This window comes from Erinaceus europaeus, chromosome 9, assembly GCF_950295315.1.
Source record: "Erinaceus europaeus chromosome 9, mEriEur2.1, whole genome shotgun sequence".
Taxonomy (NCBI): domain Eukaryota; kingdom Metazoa; phylum Chordata; class Mammalia; order Eulipotyphla; family Erinaceidae; genus Erinaceus; species Erinaceus europaeus.
Window position 1 is genome coordinate 16,306,717 of NC_080170.1, and position 21,045 is coordinate 16,327,761.

The 21,045-nt window shown below is 40.0% G+C and overlaps 1 protein-coding gene and 1 long non-coding RNA gene across 2 annotated transcripts in view; both read left to right on the forward strand.

The window, feature by feature from the left end:
- The window catches only part of LOC132540352 (uncharacterized), a 244,598-nt gene that overhangs the window by 60,799 nt on the left and 162,754 nt on the right, over positions 1-21,045 (forward strand). The gene's annotated exons all lie outside the window — the stretch shown is intronic.
- LOC103124383 (putative olfactory receptor 2W6) lies at positions 6,738-21,021 on the forward strand. The gene is made up of 3 exons (XM_007535104.2): positions 6,738-7,661; positions 9,657-9,685; positions 20,994-21,021. Exons 1-3 carry the CDS (start codon positions 6,738-6,740, stop codon positions 21,019-21,021), a joined length of 981 nt encoding a protein of 326 aa, XP_007535166.2.

Below are 21,045 nucleotides of genomic sequence, written 5' to 3' on the forward strand. Positions count from 1 at the left end.
AAAATTTTGAGATCAATATTAAGTCACTACTGAAGTTAAAAAAATGTGCAGAAGCACAGATGGAAGCCTATTATAGGGAAATTGGTTTAAAGCACTACATGGTTAATTTCCTGCAAATAAGTACATATTAAGCATAAACTCTTCACTCCAGCAGAAATCTGAGGAACTTCTAAGTAAATAGATTTATACTCTCTTACCACAGGGGAACTTTATGGCAACTTTATGAAATGAATTTCAGTGTACTTTTGCTTCTTGAGAAGTTCTTTTTTCCACCAGCAAAACCATCCATGTTCTTTCTATTCTTCCTCCATGCATATCATCATGGTTCTTCAGAGCACTTGAGAGCAGGGTACCAGGTTGTGGCACACCTAGTTAAGCATTTACACTACAGTGTGCAAAGACCCAGGTTCAAGCCCCTGGTCCCCACCTGCAAGGAGAAAGCTTCATGAGTCGTGAAGTAGGGCTCCACTTGTTTCTCTGTCTCCCTTCTTCTCTCTCCCCCCTCCCTTCTCAGTTTCTCTCTGTATATATCTAATAATAAATAAATAAAACAGAGAGAGAGAGGAGAAAATACTGGTTGACTGTGTTGTGAACACATTAGGAATTGCAGACTCTTTCCAAACCACAGGGGTGGGAGGCTGAGTGATGGTCATGCACGGTTGCCCAGTGTGAAGATAGGACTGTCACAAATGTTTTACAATTAAGGCTGAGATCACATGTGAGAAGCCTTTACCCACCTCTATACTTGTGCCATTGGAAGTTAATCTAGATTCAGTTGCAGAAGAGACTATTCCTTCCTCTTGTGCTGTGCTCTACAATCCCCTGTCAGTATTCTCTGGTTCATGCTTAAGTAGTGTGTTGTAAAGACTATGTTGATATTTTTTATTTTATAAAGAAATTTTAAAAAATCTTGCTGGGAGGTTGAAGCTGCAAAGAACCACATACATCTTTCCTTTTCTTTTCACAATAGCATTTAATTATTAATGAGGGAGACAGAGTGAGGGGTGATTAGAGAATTGTGGGGATTGAACTTGGCACCTTATGCTTGAGAATTCAATGCTTTAACCATAGCACCCTCTCCCTATGCCCTCTCATCTTTATTACAGCATAATACTAGCATACCAGTAAGTAAGTATGTATACCACATCTTCTTTATCAACTTGTCTACTCATGGAGCATTTGGATGTTTCTGTATCTTGGGTATTGTAAATAGTGCCACAATGAACATAGTGTGGATTGATCTTTTCAGGTTATCATCTTTGTGTGATACATGGGCATAGAATTATTAAATCACAAGGCAGAACTAATTGTAATATTTTGATAATGATCTATTCTCTTCCCATAGGACTAGATGGATTTACATTCCCATTAATAATATACAAAGATTCTTTCTTATTTACACACTTGACAAGCATCATGGCTAAGGGAAGGGATGGAGGGGTTTTGGAGTTCTGGTGTATGATGAGTAAGGGTGCCCTAGGGTGGGGGAGCAAGTGTCTCCCAGACAACTAAACAGCTGTCACGAGGAAGTAAGAGGTTGTAGCTGTGTGTCATCAATTGGACTGTAAAGCATTAACCTTCTAGTGAAGTATATTAAAAATAGAAAATCATCATGACACTTTTATTTATTTAATTTTATTAGCAATTTGGTATTGATTTACAAAATTGTGGATAACAGGTATAATTCCACACTGTTCCCACCACCAGAGTTCTGTCTCCCCACTCCCTCCATTGGAAACTGTAGTAGTTTTCCCAAGGTCACAGATAAGGGTTGACTATTATTTCTATAACTATCTATATTTCCTTTTAAAAAATTTATTTATAAAATAAAAAATATCGACAAGACCATAGGATAGGAAGGGTACAATTCCACACAGTCCCCACTACCAAAACTCCGTATCCTGTCCCCTCTCTTGAAAACTTTCCTATTCTATGTCTCTCTGGGAACATGAACTGAGGATCATTATGGGGTGTAGATGGTGGAAGGTCTGGCTTCTGTAATTGCTTTTCCAATTAACATGGGTGTTGGCAGGTGGATCCATACTCCCAGCCTGTCTCTCTTTTTCCCTAGTGGGGTGGGGCTCTGGGGCGGGGGGGCTCCAGGACACAGTGGGGTTGTCTGCCCAGTGAAGTCAGTTTGGCATCATGGTAGCCTCTGCAAGTTGGTGGCTGAAAAATCATTTAGATATAAAGAACAAAAAATTGCTTAATAATCAGGAACCTAAAGGCAAGAATATAGCAGAGGATATTTGGGGTTTCATTTTGGAAATAGCTAGCAGGTTTACTTTAGGTATATTCCAAGGGGCCCAAGACTCTACTAATTTTTGTTTGAGCCTGACAGCTAACATGCAGGTGGATCAAAGCCGCTGTCTGGGGAGATAGTGTTAGAGTTAGAAATAGGACTAGAAAGCTGGATCAGGGAAGAGAGTAGCTCCCAAATATGGGAAAAGTATATAAATATTATTAACTATAAACCCTTGAGAGAATGGGATAGTCCCTACCATTGTTGATTCACATTGAGGGCAATATCCTGTAAGGACCCACTAAGGGGTCCATTATGTTGTTCCTGATGGAGATGACCGGTGACAGTGGAGAGAGCGATCTGTTAGAGGTCAAGGCCTATCATCTCTGTGTGGGGATGAGGTGGCCTGGTAGTAATCAAAGGAGTCATCATTAAAGTATGCCAGTCTCTTGCCCTTATCCAGCTTTTGTAGTACTTACTTTGTCTGACAAGTTTAGCCTAGGAGTGACTGAGGGAAGTGAAGTAGGAAGTAGGTAAGGAGGGTATCTAGGTCTAAGTAGAAACTATTTGATCAAGTACTTTATGTTGTCTTTTTTAGACCTTTCTACTTGCTTGCTGTACTTATTGGGTCACTGCAAACTGTTGTGTACTTTTGCTTTAAGGTATATATTTTCCCCTAACTTATTCATGTGCACATGTGCTCTGTCTCTTGGGCCCTGGTTCATATCTAGGTGCTGGGGCTTTGTTAGGAGGTGCACCACCCAAAATGGACTTAAGGAGTCCTATGAGCTAGGAATGACCTCACCGAAGTTGACATCACATGCCTAACTATCTATATTTCTATGTATTTGCCTATTTTTTCTATGGTCCTGCTGCCTTCTCTCCTTCTCTTCTTCTTCTTCTTTTTAAATTTTCTGCTTTTTAATTATTTAGGATATTGAGTCTTTTAAAACCACACACACACACACACACACACTATATATATATATGTAATATACATATATACATATATATACACACACACACATATAAAAGCATACATATCCTAAAGCTCTTCCTAAGTCACCTCTATACCTATTGTTACTTCTGAATGTCCTTCCTTTTTTCCTCTCCTCTCTCTGGGTCCAGATGGAATTTGGATTTTGAGCCCTCTGGTCATCTTCCCCTAATGTGTCTCCCCCTCTAGTAGTATGACAAAAATTCTTTATGGAGTGCAGAAGGAAGTACTTGTGTATGATGAGTAAGGGTGCCCTAGGGTGGGGGAGCAAGTATAATTGTTTCTCTGCTGGACATGGGAATTGGCAGGTCAATTTCGGCTCTCTTCTTTGATGCGTATTCTGATCATGTCCTCTGCTGGGGACATTTGACTACCGATTTTATCTCCTTATTTCCACTGGTGTCTTTTGACTTTCTATTTTTATCGATTCATTTGCAGGTTTTACATTTCTAGGAACTGATCTATTTCTTCTTGATGGCTCAATCTTTTATATATAATTATTCATGTTGTCCCAGAGGGGCTCAGCTTACTCAGAAGAGCAAATTCTGAAATAAGGAAGAAATTGCATCTCCCATTGTGGAGGTAAGAAAAGGTATGGAGGGGACATGCATGGACTTGGTACCATCATGTGGTAGGTCTGCATGGGACTGGTGGGACACCAGCCATGTGATGCGACCTCACCATGTAGAAGTGAAGACGGTGGGTAGAACAGAGGGAAAGTGGCTTGCTCTTGGCTTGTCAAAATGGCAGTGAGACCCAGTGTGCTCTATTCCTGTGTCTCTACCCTTTCTTCCCCACATAGAATTACATTTGGAGTTGCTAGGCTCCATGAAAATTCATGTTTAAACTTTAGGAATCTATGATACAATCAAGAAATTAATTTGCTTCATTCTCACATATAACACAGAAAATAATTCTGTTTTTCAGAAAATCTAAGTCCCAAGTCTGGGAAGTTTCCATGAGCACTCCCTGGTCTGTCTTCATCTAGGGAGACCTTGCAGCAATCAACATCAAGATGAGAACACCAGTCCCTGAGGACTTAGCTCTGTAAACAAGAAGATGTCTTCTCTGGGGCCCAGGCTACCTCAGTCCTCTAGGGTGACAGCCTATTAAATGTATTCTCTAAACCCCCCCCCCCCCCAGTGAGCTCTGTAAGGTGACATCCTATTGAGTCTTAAAACTCTCAGGGCTAAATGTGTTGCTTCATCCCAGGGACTGGTTGCTGTTCCCTTGACCCTGGTTGCCTGTATATGTGGGTGTATGATTCACAGGCTGATCTGAGATGTGGCATGATGCCCTCTCCCCACCGAGCTTCTGAGCAAGGCTGCCTCTAGCCTGCCATGTATCTGCCCCACAGTTAGCTAGTTCTCTTCTCTGCTGTGCAGTCAGTATTTGAAGGTTCACGAGATCATCCATGCAGCAGGCACTGTCTTTATGCTCCACTCCCAGCAGTTTTCTGTGGACTTTTCTTCTAATTATCTAGAGATCAACAAAATCCAGAATCAACTGTCTTATCCTCAAGAAAGATCCAGGCTCATCCCCAGAACTGATGTAAGAATGTAGGGATGATGGGATCTTAGGTCTCTTACTTGTTGGAGAGAGCATGAGCATGGATTCTTGACATAGGCTTTTCTGTCGTGATGAGTGCTATTTTTGTGTACTTTGATTTCTTGCATATGAATAGTCAATCATCTTTTAATATATATATATTATTGGTATATATTATTGGATAGAGACAGAGATAAATTGGGAGAGGAGTGGGAGATAGGGAGAGAAACTGAGAGACACCTGCAGACTTGCTTCACCACTTGCGAAGATTTCCCCCTGCAGGTGGGCTCCAGGGGCTTGAACCTGGGTCCTTGCACACACTAATGTGTGTGTTTAACCAGGAATAATACCACCTGGCCCCAATATTCACTCATCTTTAAGATGGTTCTCTCAGGGTTTATATTAAGAACCTCAGTGTGAGGGTTCCCAGTGCCAAGTCACACTTGAGTTGTATTTTGGTGCACAGCTGCAGCAGTCAGTTCTAACCAAGTGGGTCTAAGATGAATGCTAGAGGAGAGAGAATACTCTACTTGCTTCCTCTACTCTAGCTGTGTCAATTCAAGGCCACCCCTAAACGCGAATACTTCAGCTTGTATTTTTTTTAACCCTCTCAATGAAACAACAGTCAGTTAGGAGAGATACCTGAGCGATTCTGTCAGGACAGTGCAGACCCAGTGTTGACACCTCCCCATGCAGTGTGCAGCTTCCCTGTGAGTATTCACAGAGATGGCTGCCCTCCCACTTTTGCCCATGCGGACTTTGGGGAGTAGTAGTGATAGATCAACTTTAGCCAATTTAACTGCATAGAGCAGGGGAAGATGATGGAGGAGCAGAAGTTTAAGCCAATGGGCAGAACTCATACTTTGTGTCTCACTCTGATGTGAATCTGTCCTGTGAGTGCTGGCTTTTTTTTTAGCTTCTGTATTCTGCATGAACTATTTCCTCTTTCTGTGTAAATTTTTGAATATGCCACTCATGAAACTTTATTTATTATTTGGAAAACATCCATTCTGGTGCAACAATCTCCCAAACATAATTCTTCTACAGTGGCTTAGACCTTTATTGGGAATAAGTGGAAAACCCCTCAGCATTTTATTGACATTTATTTTGGTTAGAGACAGAGAAATTAAGGAGGGAGAGAGAGAAAGAGAGAGAAAGAGAGAGAGAGAGAGAGAGAGTCCCTGTTTCACTGCTTGTGAAGCTCCCTCTCCCCACCCTCTGTCCCACTCCTGCAGATGGGGACTAAGAGTTTAAACCTGGGTCCTTTTGCACTGTAATGTGTGTGTTCAACCAGGCGAACCTGGACCTACACTCAGCATTTTAAATATTTTTCTTCTGAAGCATTTTTTAAAAATATTTTTTCTCCTTTGCCATTATTTACACCACTCACCAATATATATTACCCACACATTATTTACATACATTGTAATACAGACATCATTCCTGAGTCATTTCGTGTCCTTCCCCTTCAGGTGTACTGGGCACACAGCTCTGAAAACAGTGGTATTAATTTTACTCATTATAAAGTAATGGACTCCAAGTGACTCTCCTAACTTTCCATGGTCATCCATGGAAACTAAAGGTGCTGGGTGCTGGTCTCAATTACAGTCTAACTCACCTCTCTTTCTCTCTCTCTGCCTCCAGGGCTATCATTGGGGCTTGGTGCTGGCACTATTAATCCACTGCTCCTGGTAGCCATTTTTCCATTTTATTGGTTAGGACAGAGAGAAATTGAGAGGGGAGGGGAAGATAAGAGGAGAGAAAGATAGACACCTGCAGATCTGATTCACGGCTTGTGAAGCGACCCCCCTGAAGGTGGGGAACGGGGAGCTCCAACCAGGACCCTTGTGCTTGTACTTCATACTGTATGAACTTAGCCTGGTGTGCCACTATCCGGTTCCTCAGTCTAACTCATTTTTCTCTGTGTCTCTATAATAGTTGGTGAAGATTATGGGAAGGGACAATGACAGTGACCAACAGCCTTTTATCCTGTTGGGTTTCTCAGACCGACCTCAACTGGAGAAAATCCTCTTTGCCTTTGTCTTGGTCTTCTATGTCCTGACCCTGGTGGGCAACATGGCCATCATTGTCCTGTCCATTGCAGACTCCAGACTGCACACACCCATGTACTTTTTTCTTGGGAACCTGTCCTTTTTGGACCTGTGCTTCACAACAAGCATTGTCCCCCAGTTGCTGAGGAACCTGTGGGGCCCAGATAAGACCATCAGCTATCATGGCTGTGTGGCCCAGCTCTATATCTACATGGTACTGGGCTCCACTGAGTGTGTCCTCCTGGCTGTCATGTCTTATGACCGTTATGTGGCTGTCTGCCGGCCCCTGCACTATACTGTGGTCATGCACCCACGTCTCTGCCTGCAGCTGGTGACTGTGGCCTGGTTTGGTGGCTTTCTGAATGCCTTTGTCATGTGTCCTCAGACAATGCAGCTATCCCGGTGTGGACACCACAAGGTGGACCACTTTCTCTGTGAGATGCCAGCTCTCATTGCCATGTCCTGTGAAGACACCATGTTGGTGGAAGCATTTGCCTTTGTGCTGGGTGTTGTCCTTCTCCTGGTACCTCTGTCTCTGATCCTTCTCTCCTATGGCATGATAGCAGCTGCTGTGCTGAAGATCAAGTCAGCAGCTGGGCGCAAGAAGGCTTTCAACACCTGCTCTTCCCACCTCACTGTGGTGTCACTCTTCTATGGCACCATCATCTACATGTACCTACAGCCAGCCAACAGCTACTCCCAGGACCAGGGCAAATTCCTGACCCTCTTTTACACCATTGTCACTCCCAGTGTCAATCCCCTCATCTATACTCTGAGGAACAAAGACGTGAAAGGGGCGATGAAGAAGCTACTTGGGTGGGAGGTAGGGACTGGGAAGATGAGATGAGGGCATGTTGGGTAATACAGATGATGGTGTATGTCACATCTGTGACAAAACTGAAACTCATAGCTCTTGGCAGAGCTCATGTTCCCAGAGTGGAGTGAGTGCAGAGGGCACCGTGGCTCTGAGTCTAACCCTATTCTGTACTCTATGGATGGCAGTAACTCTTTCTGATCTCCAATGACATTCTGCCCAACTTTAAGTTTCTCCAGTGATGATGCAATTGTAGTGTACACTCTATAGACATTATCTTGACATATCTAATAAAAATCAGGAAACAACTTGCCTTTAGGTTCATGATTAGTCAACAACTTGTTTGGCTTTCTATGTTAACTTCTTTTTTTATATTTTTTTATATTTATGTGTTCCCTTTTGTTGTCCTTGTTGTTTTATTGTTGTAGTTATTACTGATGTCTTTGTTGTTGGATAGGACAGAGAGAAATGGAGAGAAGAGGGGAAGACAGAGAGGGGGAGAGAAAGACACCTGCAGACCTGCTTCACTGCCTGTGAAACGACTCCCCTGCAGGTGGGGAGCCGGGGCCTCAAACTGGGATTTTTATGCCGGTTCTTGTGCTTTGCGCCAATATGTTAACTATTCTTTCATGACCAGGTTCCAGATGCTACCATAATACCAACTGGACTTTCCTGGGCAGATGAACACACCAATGTGTCCTGGAGCCCCATTTCCCCAGAACCCTGCCCCACTAGGGAAAGATCAGAACAGGCTGGGAGTATGGATTGACCTGTCAATGTTCATGTTTAGTGGGGAAGCAATTACAGAAGCCAGACCTTCCACCTTCTGCACACCGTAATGACCCTGGATCCATACTCCCAGAGGGAGAGAGAATAGGAAAGCTCTCAGGGAAGAGGATTGGTATGGAGTTCTGGTGGCAGGAATTATGTAGAATTGTACCCCTCTTATCCTATGGTCTTGTCAGTGTTTCCATTTTATAAATAAAAACTTAAAAAAAATCAGGAAACATATGTGCCCCCCCCCAATCTCTATGATGAGGTGGCTTTACAGAAGAGGGTGAACCATCCCTGTTTAGTCATTGTATGCATTACATGTTGTCCTATAGGGTGTGTACAAGACTTCAGCATGTTCTTTGATGGGAGTTTTCAAAATGGAAGACTGAATAAATATTTTTTTTAAAATTAAAATTTGTTTCTTTTTTTTGCCTCCAGGGTTATTGCTGGGTCTCAGTGCCTGCTCCACAAATCCACTGCTCCTGGAGGCCATTTTTCCCTCCCTGTTTTGTTTTATCATTGTTGTGGTTATTATTATTCTTGTCATTGATGTTGGGTAGGGCAGAGAGGAATGGAGAGAAGAAGGGAAGACAGAGAGAAAGATAGACACCTGCAGACCTGTTTCACCATCTGTGAAGTGACCCCCCTTGCAGGTGGGTCGAGAATCCTAACTCTGGTCCTTGCGTTTCGTGCCGTGTGTGCTTAACCCACTGCGCTCCAACCGTCTCACCCTCCCCCCTTTTAAAAAAACCTGTAGTCCACTGAATTAACTACAGATGTTATGAAGTTTATTTGAGTGGCTATTTGTGTGTGTGTGTCCAGTTTCAGGGAATCTGTTTAAAATGCTAGTTGAGCTGATTTTTGCACCTTATCAAAAGTCCAATGATCAGTCCATTAAAAAATTATTTATAAAATAAAAAATATTGATAAGACCATAGAATAAGAGGGGTACAATTCCCACTACCAGAGTTATGTATCCTATCCCATCCCATGAAATCTTTCCTATTCTTTATCTCTCTGGGAGCATGGACCTACCGTCATTATGGGGTGCAGGTGGGAAGTCTGGCTTTTGTAATTGCTTCTCCACTGAACATGGGTGTTGGCAGACCAATCCATACCCCCTGTCTGTTTCTATCTTTCCCTAGTGGGGCAGAGCTCTGGAGAGGTAAGGCTCTGCTGATCCCAACCTAATCAATGCAACCAGTAGCATCTTGACATGTTTCACTTCAGATTGTGTCTAAAGATTCCAGGGGTGGGATGTCAACCCTTCAGCTCCAGTACTCTGCCACCAAGTTGCAGATGCTACCATGATGTCACCCTGACTTTCCCGGGCAGATGACCAGCCCGTTTTTGGGCTTCTGTTCCACTCTATTCTTTTTCCTATGTATTTTTTTTAAAGCTAATTCCATGAAGTCATGATAATCTTAGCTCTATAGTTAATATCCTGTGTTGATACTCCTTAAACTTTGATTTTATTGTCACAATTTCCCTTTTCATGTAAATCATTATCAGCTGGTCAGTAATACTACTATTCTGACTAAATTTGCACTAAGTTAATACCTCCATTTGTGTTCTAAACAACACATTGATTACTACTTATCAACATCGTTAGTTTAGGTGACATTGGTTTACAACACAGTAATCATCATCGTTAATTTAGGTGACATTGGTTTACAACACAATATACGTTTCAGGAGTGTACTTTCACATCTCTTTAAATCTCTTTGCATACCACATCCATCACCTTAAAACAGATCAGTGTCTTTCAAGTCACAGAAATGGCATTTCTCCATGTAAATTTGTTTTCTTTTGTTTTTCAGTATAGAGAAAATTTATGTGCTCTATTTTATTTAAACCTGAGTATTTCAGGTTTTTTCTTTTCTTTTTTTCATTTCTGGTATCTAGAAGAATGACTGACTATCAAATGTTCACCTTGTATCCCTTGACTAGGTTAAGCTCTTTTTTGTCTTCTCTGATATTGTGGTAGAGTCACAGGAATTTTCTTTGTAGAGGGCTATGTTGCATAATTTTTTTCTAAAAATTTGTGATTTTGACGTTTAATTTATAACATGTATGCTCAACCAGATGTGCCACCACCCAGTCCCCTTGACTTTTAATTTAATAGTGGATTGCTAGCTTATAAGATTACAGGGATATCGTTCTATCCTACACCCACTGCCGAAGTTGTATGTCTGTTCTCTCCCTGCCAACAGTAACCATCAAAAGATCAACAATAACTATGTTATTGTTTTTAATAGGGTTCATTTTGAATTTTTTCCTTTCTAATTACTATGTAATTTGTTTTTGTTGTTGAGTCTCTGTTGTCTCTCCTTCCCTCTCTACTTCTCTTCAATCTCTCATCTCTTTATCTGAATGAAAGAGGGACTCAGGAGCAGTAACACTGTGCATCCTATGCATGCAAGGCCCTGTCTACACACACACACACACACACACACACACACACACACACATGAAGTAAATACATCTTGGGGCTGACTTCTATTTACTGGGTGGTTATTGACAATAACGATCAAATAATTTATTATTATTTCATTTATTATTGGATAGAGACAGAGAGTAGTTGAGAGAATAGTGGGAGATAGAAAGAGATAGAGAGACACCTGCAGCTCTACTTCACCACTTGTGAAGCTTTCCCCCTGCATGTGAGGACCAGGGGTTTGAACCTAAGTCCTTGTGCACTGTAGTGTGTGCACTTAGCCAGGTCTGCCACCACCTGGCCCCTCAAATGATTGTGAATCAGACTCTAGTGTACAAAGTCTTAACATAACTGAACATGTCCATCTACTTCTGGACAAAGTCACTTTTTCTCACATTCAAAATACTGAATCAGATTCAGTTATACTTTTGCAAAATCTAATTTTCTTCCTGAGGTTATGGGGCCCTTGTATATGGAAGAAAGTCTCTTACACATGTAAGTGTAGCCCTCTACATTTGCTTTGGGGAGGGTGAGGGAAACATAATTCCAAGTACATACTGTGATCACTGAAAATAGAGTTAATAGATTAGACCTTCTTCCACTTTTAGAGAAGAACGTGTCAGATTCTAGCATGACTTGCTAGTTCCATAGAATTATGCTGAGATCAGTTTGCATACCATTTGAAAGAATTAGCAATTTAGATAAGTTATAGAGTGTTTGCAGATAGAGAAAATGACTTTTCTCTATTATTTCTTCTGTTTGGAAGCTTGACAGTGATAGATGCAAAATAAATCCCTTGCAAAGCATAGTTTCATTTTCAGTAAAAAAAGTAAGAAATAGGGTTTACGTCTCATTATCACTTACATGACAAAATACTGTTGTCTACCTTAAATGTTTATGTGATATGAATTTAATATGCCAAAAATCAGACTTTGAGAAAGCAACTATGGACATTAATAATGATCACTCATCTTTCATTTTGCTTCATTTTCATTATTCAGTCAGCTCTTATTTACTGAATACCTGCCACAGATCACACACAATGTCAGGGTAATGAGGTACAAACTGTCAAATGAAACAGAGATAAGCAGAAGGACATCTTTTGACATGAAAACATGGAGAAGGATTGAGATGAAGGAAGGGCGAGAAATTCACTTAATCGTGAAAGTCTGGTTTCTGGTAGGAGGTAGCAATTGTTTTGAATTTGAGAAATAAAAAAGTTAGAAAGTGAAAGACTGAAAGAAGTCATTTCAAGTAAGTAGAAACAATGGGCTAAAACACAGAGGAATTTGAGATCAGTAGTTTGACGTGCATGGGTTTAGAGTACCTAACAGGAATGACTATGGGTAAGTAATCAAGAGGTGCTGGGAAGAGCCAGATCTTTAAGCAACCCAGTATTGATATAAGGACACTGGATTTTATTTGGACTACCATGGAAAGGAAATGAGTGTATTCAGGAAAGAGATTGACACCAGCAGTGGGCATCTTAGGCAGACCAGTTGCTGCAACAGAAAAACATTTCAGCAATTCAAGAAAGAAGTTATCAAAATTTCAGGGGCTGGGTGGTGGCGTACCTAGTTGAGTGCACATGTTACAGTGCACAAGGACCTGGGTTTGAGCCCCTGGCCCCCACCTACAGGGGTAAAGCTTCACAAGTGGTGAAGCAGGGCTGCAAGTGTCTCTGTCTCTCTTCCTCTCTATCACCCACTTCCCTCTTGATTTCTGGCTGTCTCTATGCAAATAAATAAATAAAGATAATTAAAAAAAGAAGTTATCAAAAGTTCATAAAGGAAATGAGGATGTGAATGAAGCAGATGAATGGGATTCTGGAGACATTAGAGGAACAGAACTCCTAGGATTTGAGATTTGATTGGAAGGGAGAAAATAGCAACAAATATAACCTTCCTGGTAGGCTGGTTTACTTTCCAGGAGGAATAATGAACATGTCAGGGTTGGTGACAGAAGAGTGCAATTTAATCATGCAAACTGGGAGTTAGGATAGTTTTTTTTTCTCCCAAGTCAGGAGGAATGATCTCAAGAATCATTATTGTAGGACTAAAGAGCACAAGTCCCATGACAGTAATCATCCCAGATTTTCATCGTGTCTCTGAGGAAGGAGTCTTGGCACAGAAGACTCATTAAGCTTTGCTAACAGATCCCAAGAAGTAGAACTGGGTAATTAAAAGTTTGATGTGTTTATGTCTGGGTTAGGTCTTTGAGGACACAATTTCTTGCAGGTTTCTTTGTCATCTGCCCCAGTCAAAGCTCTAAGGTGTGAGTGGATGCCTTAACACCCCGTGGGAGATTTGTGCAGTGTCTGAAATCTCAGTGTTGACCTGGGGTCCCATCTTACCTGACTTAATTCTGTCCAGCATGATACACACAATCAACCAAACCACACAATAGGACAAAAGTTTGACAGATAATGACTAAAATCACCAAACCATCCATTTGAATTGGTTGACATAATTACTGAGGATGAATGAACTGATCACACCGTTCCTTATCTCTCTCTCTGGACACACAATAGAAGGTCACAGTCAGTTCTGTGTTGCTCAGCCTTCAGACACTACAAATAGGAAAGTTAACATAATGTAGGCTGAAAAAAAATGTTTCTCTGAAATATTGAATTTTCTAAGACATCCTTTATTTTTCTTTCCCTTTTTTAAAAAAATACTTTATTTAGTTTAATTTAATGAGAAAGAATAGATACAGAGGGAAAGATAGATAGATAGATAGAGAGATGGAAGAGACAGGAACACTACTCAGTTCTGGCTATGGTGGGGCTGGGGATTGAACCTGGGACCTCAGAACCTCAGGCTTGAAAGGCTTTTGCATGACCATTATGCTGTCTCCTCTCTGTTTTTCATAGTTTACCTGTCTTGGAAGTACTGTATTCCAGACACTGGAATGAATCTAAACTTTTTTTTCTCTATTAGACCATTTTTCAAATATTAGTAAGAACATGTCCAAGGTTATTAAAATGCTTTCTTCATATTATTTTAAATTTGTCATAAAGTGAAATTGTTATTTTTTTGATGACTAGATCTATGAAGTTTATACATTTGTAGACTTTTGTCACAATTATAAAAGCACAGAGTGGCTTTGTCCCTGTCAGCCTGAGCTCACAATCCGTGGTCACACCTGGGAACATTCTAGGCTGAACTCATTTCAGGACCAGTCTTCCTCGAGTGGCAAGCTGGGGAACCTAGTTTCCCTTTAGAAAACCTAGTTCCCTTTGGAGAGTGGGGCAGTCTCTACCATTGCTGCTGTACATTGAGGGCAAGGTCCAATAGAGGCCCATAAGAGGGTTTGTGATGATGTTTGTGATGGAAGCGACCAATGATGGTGGAGAGAGGGGTCTGTTAGAGGTGTAGGCCCATCATATCTATGTGGGAATCCAAGGATTCCCTGACTAGGGTCCTGCATGAAGCGGTGCCCTAGTATTGACCAAAAAATGCCATCATTACGTGTGCCAGTCTCTTGCCCTTATTCATTTCTTGTAGTCCTTACTTTATCTGAAGAAATTAGACTTACCGTTATTGAGGGAAGTGAAGTAGAGGCACTTTATGGTGTCTTTTTTAGCTCTTTCTACCAGTATAGCCTTTGAATAAATATCTTTTGTTTAAATTTTGCCTATTTTTAAAATGGATTATTATTTTTTTATTCTAGAGAGTTTATAGTGTTATTAACAATTGTGAAGTATACTTATTATAAGACATTATATATCATATCATAATGTAATAAATATAATGTATTACTATATATTATATAAATTTTATTATTTAAATACTTATATTATTTATAAATGCAATATGTATAAATATATTATCTGGTTTTCTAAATAGGATTTTATAACACTTTCTTTAATTTGAACTATTTCTATGAGTAATTTTTTTTAGAGTTTGCTATCATGTTGAAGAACTCTTTGCAACTGTATTTGGAACTATTGTAACTATAGTCAATTTTGCATTAGCTTTTATGGAGTTTAGTTGGATGATCGTGTGTGTGTGTGTGTGTTTGTATATGTACACTTCCAAAAATTTGTTGAAAATGTTTGTTGGATTGCTTTGTTAACTCCATAAATAAACAAACAAATTAATCAGCTGACCATATTTCCAAGGTTCTGTTCCATTGACTGATCTTTCCACCTCTTAATTAATGTCATGCTATCTTAATCATTTTAAAATTTGACAGAATGTCTTAAAATTAGGCTTTATTACTACTTTAATTTTACTCTTAAAATTTGCTAAAAATTTCTCCTAGTATAAATCAAAATTGTCTGCTTCACCAAAAAAATGTTGCTTGTATTTCTATTAGAATGGCATTAAATCAAATAGATCAATTTAGACTGAATCGGCATTTTTACCTTGCATGCTCATAACTATGAACATGGTATGTTTCCATATGAATTTGTTCTTTTAGTTATTTCATCAATTTGTTTTAGTTTTCTGCATACAGATATTTTATGTGTTTTATTTGATTTGTAACTGTTTTTTTCTATTTATAAGGGACTTTTAAAAAAGACTAGTCTAGAGATATGATTAATTTTTATGTACTTCCCTTGTATCCTTTGATGTGAAAAGTTCACTTATTTGTAGCTGGATTTAAAAATTCTTCTATGGGGAAAACTGAGAAATGTTACACATGTACCAACTACTGTATTTTACTATTGACTGTAAACTATTAATCCCCCAATAAAGAAAAACAATGTAAGTAGAAAAAAATCATCATGATTTCTTATGCGGGTAATCCTATTGTTTTTGAATAGCTTTACTTTTATTGTTCCTTTTCTGGTACCCATGATTTGCTCATCTGCTTTTATGTTTTTTAATTTTAGCTAATAAAACTGTATTAGAATTTCTTTTTTTAAAATTTCTTTATCGGGGGATTAATCATTTAAAGTTGACAGTAAAATATAATAGTTTGCACATGTGTTAACTTTGCCTAGTTTTCCACATAACAATTCAACCCTTACTAGGTCCTTCTCTGCCATCATGTTCCAGGACCTGAACCTTCTCCCCTCCCCTGCTTTTACCTTATTTCCATGGGTAGGATTTTCCACAGAGACATCAGGAGTAAGGACAGTAAAAAGCCTCTCCTCTTCCCTAGTCTTAGAAAGCAGTATTAAATCTGATGTGAGCTGTTGTTTCTCCAAGATTTATTTTTGAATCTTTATGTTTTCATCATTTCTCATGTTTATTTTGGAAATGATTTCTCCTTTTTTTTAAAATTAATAATGAAGAACAAGTCTGTTGGATAAGAGGGGTACAATTCCACACAGTTTCCATGACCAAATTTCTCTATCCCACCCTCTCCAAAGCTTTCCTATTCATTATCCCTCTGGGATCATGGACTTAGGACCATTATGGGGTGCAGAAGGTGGAAGGCCTGGCTTCTGTAATTGCTTCTTCTCTGGACATGGCCATTGGCAGGTGTATTCACACCCCCAGCCTATTTCAGTCTTTCCCTAATGTGTCAGGGTGCTAGAGACACATGACTCTGGTCAAGTCATGTTGTTGTAATGGTAGCATCTGCAGCTTGGTGACTGAAAAGCATTAAGATATAAAGCAGAAAGATTGTTTAGTAATCTGGAACCTAAAGGTAAGAGTATAGCAGATGAGTTTTGTGTTCTCTGTTTTGGGAAAAGTTAGAAAGTCTATTTTAAATATCTTCCAAGAGGCCCATGTCTTTATTAATCCTTGCTTGAGCCTGACAGCTAACATGCAGGTGGGCTAAGGGTATTGCATTAAGAGATGGTGTCAGAGTTGGGGATGAGACTAGAAAGCTGGATCAGGGAAGAGAGTAATTTCCAAAAATGGGCCAAGTATATAAATATCATAAATTGTAAACCCCATCAATCTGATCTGGGGTACATATATGCACAAGAGCCCATATAACCTCTGCATCCCTGTAGGTCTGAGTTCACATTCCATGGAACATTCTAGGCTGCACTCATTATGGGACAATCTTCCTCAAGTGGCAGGGTAAGTTGACTCAGCTTCCCTTTAGAGAATGGGGAGATTCCCTACCACTGTTGTTCCACACTGAGGATAAGGTCCTATAGAAGCCCACAGGAGGGTCCACTATGTTGTTTCTGACGGAGATGACCAGCAATGTTGGGCAAAGGGATCTCTTAGAGGTCTAGTCCCATCATATCTATGTGGGAATCCCAGGATTCTCTGACTAGGGCTCCAGATGATGGGGTGGCCTGGTAATGAGCAAGAGAGCCATCATAAAAGTGTGACAGACTCTTGCCCCTATCCAGTTTGGAAATGGTTTCTTGGGTTTTTGAACACTACACCTTTTTCCTGCCTTCCTATGATTCCAGCGGCATGAATATTAGGTTTCTGACATTGCCTCACAGATTCTTGAAGTTCTTTTCATACTTCCTGTATTTTTTCTAAGGTTGGATAATTTCTAGTTGATCAATTAACAACTTTCCGGATTCTTCTATTGAACCTATGCAGTTAGATTTTCATTTTGGACATCACATTTTTCAGTTTCAAAATTTCTATTTGGTTCCTCTCTAAGCCTCTATTTCTTCCTGATTATTCTAATTCTTCCACTTATTTTAATACTTTGTTGACATGTATTTATTTGTTATCTATAAAGTTTAGTCACAGCAGTCTGCCATGCCATCTTTTCCTTTTCCCATGAATTTTAAAATTTCTGTAGTTCTCTAAGCAAAAAGCAGTTTTCAAATGTACTTACTTTGAATATAGTATTGTAGAACTCTAGGATTACAAGTTTCAACTTTTATATCTTGGTCAGTGTTTTCAATGTCAGTTTAAAGACTCTGCAACACTGTTTGAATTTAGAAGTCAGCCAGATCAGAACCAGGGCTTTATAATCTGCTAGGTAAATTTTTCAAAGCCTTTGGTAAACTCGGACAAAATTCATACTTGAAATGGATGGGAATGAGTCCAAGAGTTATGATCAGGTTTTCTGAGTTCTGTATTTCTGTCATCTGTTTTGCACTTTGCATTTTTAGGGATGTGCCTTTGTTTTTCTGGTTAGAAACCTGGCACTTCAGTTGTCTCCTTATGCTGCTTTCTCTGCAACTGCACCTAGGTTTCAGAGATAAGAAGAAGAAGAAGAAGAAGAAGAAGAAGAAGAAGAAGAAGAAGAAGAAGAAGAAAAAGAAGAAGAAGAAGAAGAAGAAGAAGAAGAAGAAGAAGAAGAAGAAGAAGAAGAAGAAGAAGAAGAAGAAGAAGAAGAAGAAAAAAGCTTACAATGTGACTTCCTGCGGCTATTCACATTTTAGTCCATAAATACTCTCCTCTGGCTTTCTAGTCAGATGTTGTAATTGAAATCAATAGAAGACACAGGGAATAACAGGCTTTTAATTCATCTCTCCCAGAACAATTTTTTAGAATTCTGAGGTTAGGTGTTAGTTCAGCTCTGTTGAATGTATTAACAGAACCCATGGACTGGAAGGAGTATGAAGATAAAATCATACTTGGTATTTTAAATTATATTTTGCATTGTGAGTTGTATGGCAAAAAATGCGAACAATTGTTTGTTACATATTTTGCACTGTATTTTGAATATAACAGAATGATACCCATGACATCACAATCATCGAGATTGGGACTGGGAGGTAGAAGTGAGGTTGACTGATAATGCAATTTCTCCCTTCAGAGGCAGACTGCCATCAGTTCCCATACCAGTAGATGGCGCTGTGTCTCTGCAACCAGAGGAATAGGTTTGTTCAGGAGACACCACTTAGCCCACTCTCCAAAGTTGCTTTCCTGCACCAAAGTAGATCTTGAGTCTTTGGGAGGTTATAGAATCTAAAACTGTACTTGTGAATGAGGCAGAAGCATAGAAAGTTTGAGAGATTTGTTTAAGTTCACACAGCTCATTCCTCTTTGAGGGAGAGATCTGCTGCCTTTTTAGTCAGTGACAACACTGTTGGCTGACGTCCGCTGCCCAATGATGCTGCTAGCTCAGTGAGGTTAGATGAAGGGAGGGAGAGAGAGAGAGAGAGAGAGAGAGAGAGAGAGAGAGAGAGAGAAAGAGGCTCATATACATATATACATGCTGCCACTAGTCTGAACCTTGTGTGGACTTTCTCATCATATTTATATATATAAAGATTTTATTCACTCGTTGAGAAAGAGGGAAAGAGGGTGCCATCCCAGAGCGCCATTCCACTCTGGCATATGGTGGTACCATGGATTGAACCTGTGACTTGATGGAGGCTCAGGTATGAAAGTATAGCACTTCTAATGTCTTCTCACTGGCCCTTTCTTCTTGCTTTTTAAAGTTAAGAGTACCTGCAGTGTCTGTCTCAGTGTTTCATTCTTGTGGGGGTGGGGAATAGATTTCATTAACTAAACTTTTCTCTGTATATCAAGGTCATTGATTTTTCTTAAATCACGGCTATTTCCATAATTAAAAAAATAGCAGCAGTAAGAATTTGATCAACGTTTCCTTTGTTGTTATCACAGTACACTATTAGGAGTGATTTTTTTATTTTTAAATACTTGTTTATTTATTCCCTCCCTTTTGTTGCCCTTGTGGTTTTATTGTTGTAGTTATTATTGATGTCGTTGTTGTTGGATAGGACAGAGAGAAGTGGAGAGAGGAGGGGAAGACAGAGAGAAATGGAGAGAGGAGGGGAAGACAGGGGGAGAGAAAGATAGACACCCGCAGACCTGCTTCACTGCTTGTGAAGCGATCCGCCGGTAGGTGGGGAGCCGGGGGCTGGAACTGGGATCCTTACGCTGGTCCTTGTGATTTCAGCCACCTAGCTTAACCCACTGAGCTACCACCTGACTCCGAGGAGTGATTTTTACCACATTACTATAGAAATATTTTTTACATTCCCTCCCGCGTTTGCTATGCCAGCATTGTTATCTTAAAGTATTTTCTTGGATGTTATCTTATTTGGTGGTTTATAAACTTAAAAAAATTTTTTTTTTGCCTCCAGGGGCTCGACGCCTGCACCACGAATCCACTGCTCCTGAAGGGCATTTTTTTCCATTTTTTTTGCCCTTGTTGTTATAGCCCTTGTTGTTGTCGTTATTGTTATTGTTGCCATTGATGCTGTTGGATAGGACAAATAGAAACTGAGAGAGGAGGGGGAGACAGAGGGGGGAGAGAAAGATAGACACCTGCAGACCTGCTTCACCGCTTGTGAATTGGCCCCCCTGCAAGTGGGGAGCTGGGAGCTGGAACCGGGATCCTTACATCCGTCCTTGTGCTTTGTGCCATGTGCTTTTAACCTGCTGTGCTACCGCCCGATCCCTATAAACTTTCTTTAAAAAAATTTTTTTTTATCACCACCAGGGTTCTGGGGCTCAGTGCCTACACTATGAATCCACTGCTCCTGGTGGCCATTTTTTCATTTTATTTTCTCTCTAACTTTTATTAGACAGAGAAAATTGAGAGAGGACAGGGAGATAAAGAAGGTGAGAAAGACACCTGAAGACTTGCATCACTGTTTGCGAAACATCCTTCGGGCGGGTGGGGAGCAGGGCTCGAAACCTAGTCCTCTAGCTTGGAATATGTGCTGTTAGCCAGATGTGCCACCACTCGGCCCCAAAGCCTTCTTAATACATGTTCCATCAGACAGTACTGAACAAATAAATTATCTAAACATCTCTAAAGAAACTTGTGAATAAGAACGGCTGGAAGTAGTGGCCTTGTTTGACGCTGAGGAATGATTCCATTTTGAATCCCAACAGAAGGTGTGAGTCAAGACTGAAGAGTGGGAACTCATTACAACAGTCAGAGAACTTCTGAACTACAGCATCTGAAATCGAATCCAAATCTATAGCCATCTAAGGGCTGGTACTTTTTTTTTTTTTCTTTTTTGCTCTGTCATTGGGTGAGGGTATAATATGTTATTTTGATCAAATTGTAAATACCTAGGTTAGAATAGTTGCTATATAGAAAACATTGTCCAACTGTTAAATAGTCAAAACAAATCTGAATTGCTTTCTCATGAAAAGGAGACATTTGCTTGCTGACTAATAGTATTTGTCTTTTTCTAGGCATAACCTTTTCTCTTTTATTTACTGAACCTCTTTGTCAATTTCTATAACCGTGGTCAAGGGGATGCCTATTTCCCCTCATCATTGTTCTGTTGAAACTGTGACTATATTCTCTGCATTCTTCAGCTATGAGGACCAAGTATATGAGACATAAATTGCTTATTTTGACAATACTCTT

Excerpts from the sequence above, each read along its gene's own strand:
- LOC103124383 (XM_007535104.2), top strand. The coding sequence starts at position 6,738 with ATGGGAAGGGACAATGACAGTGACCAACAGCCTTTTATCCTGTTGGGT. Across the intron at positions 7,662-9,656 it reads AGAAGCTACTTGGGTGGGAG|ATTGTGTCTAAAGATTCCAG; the intron begins GTAGGGACTGGG and ends GTTTCACTTCAG. Across the intron at positions 9,686-20,993 it reads AAAGATTCCAGGGGTGGGAT|CTATGAGGACCAAGTATATG; the intron begins GTCAACCCTTCA and ends TGCATTCTTCAG.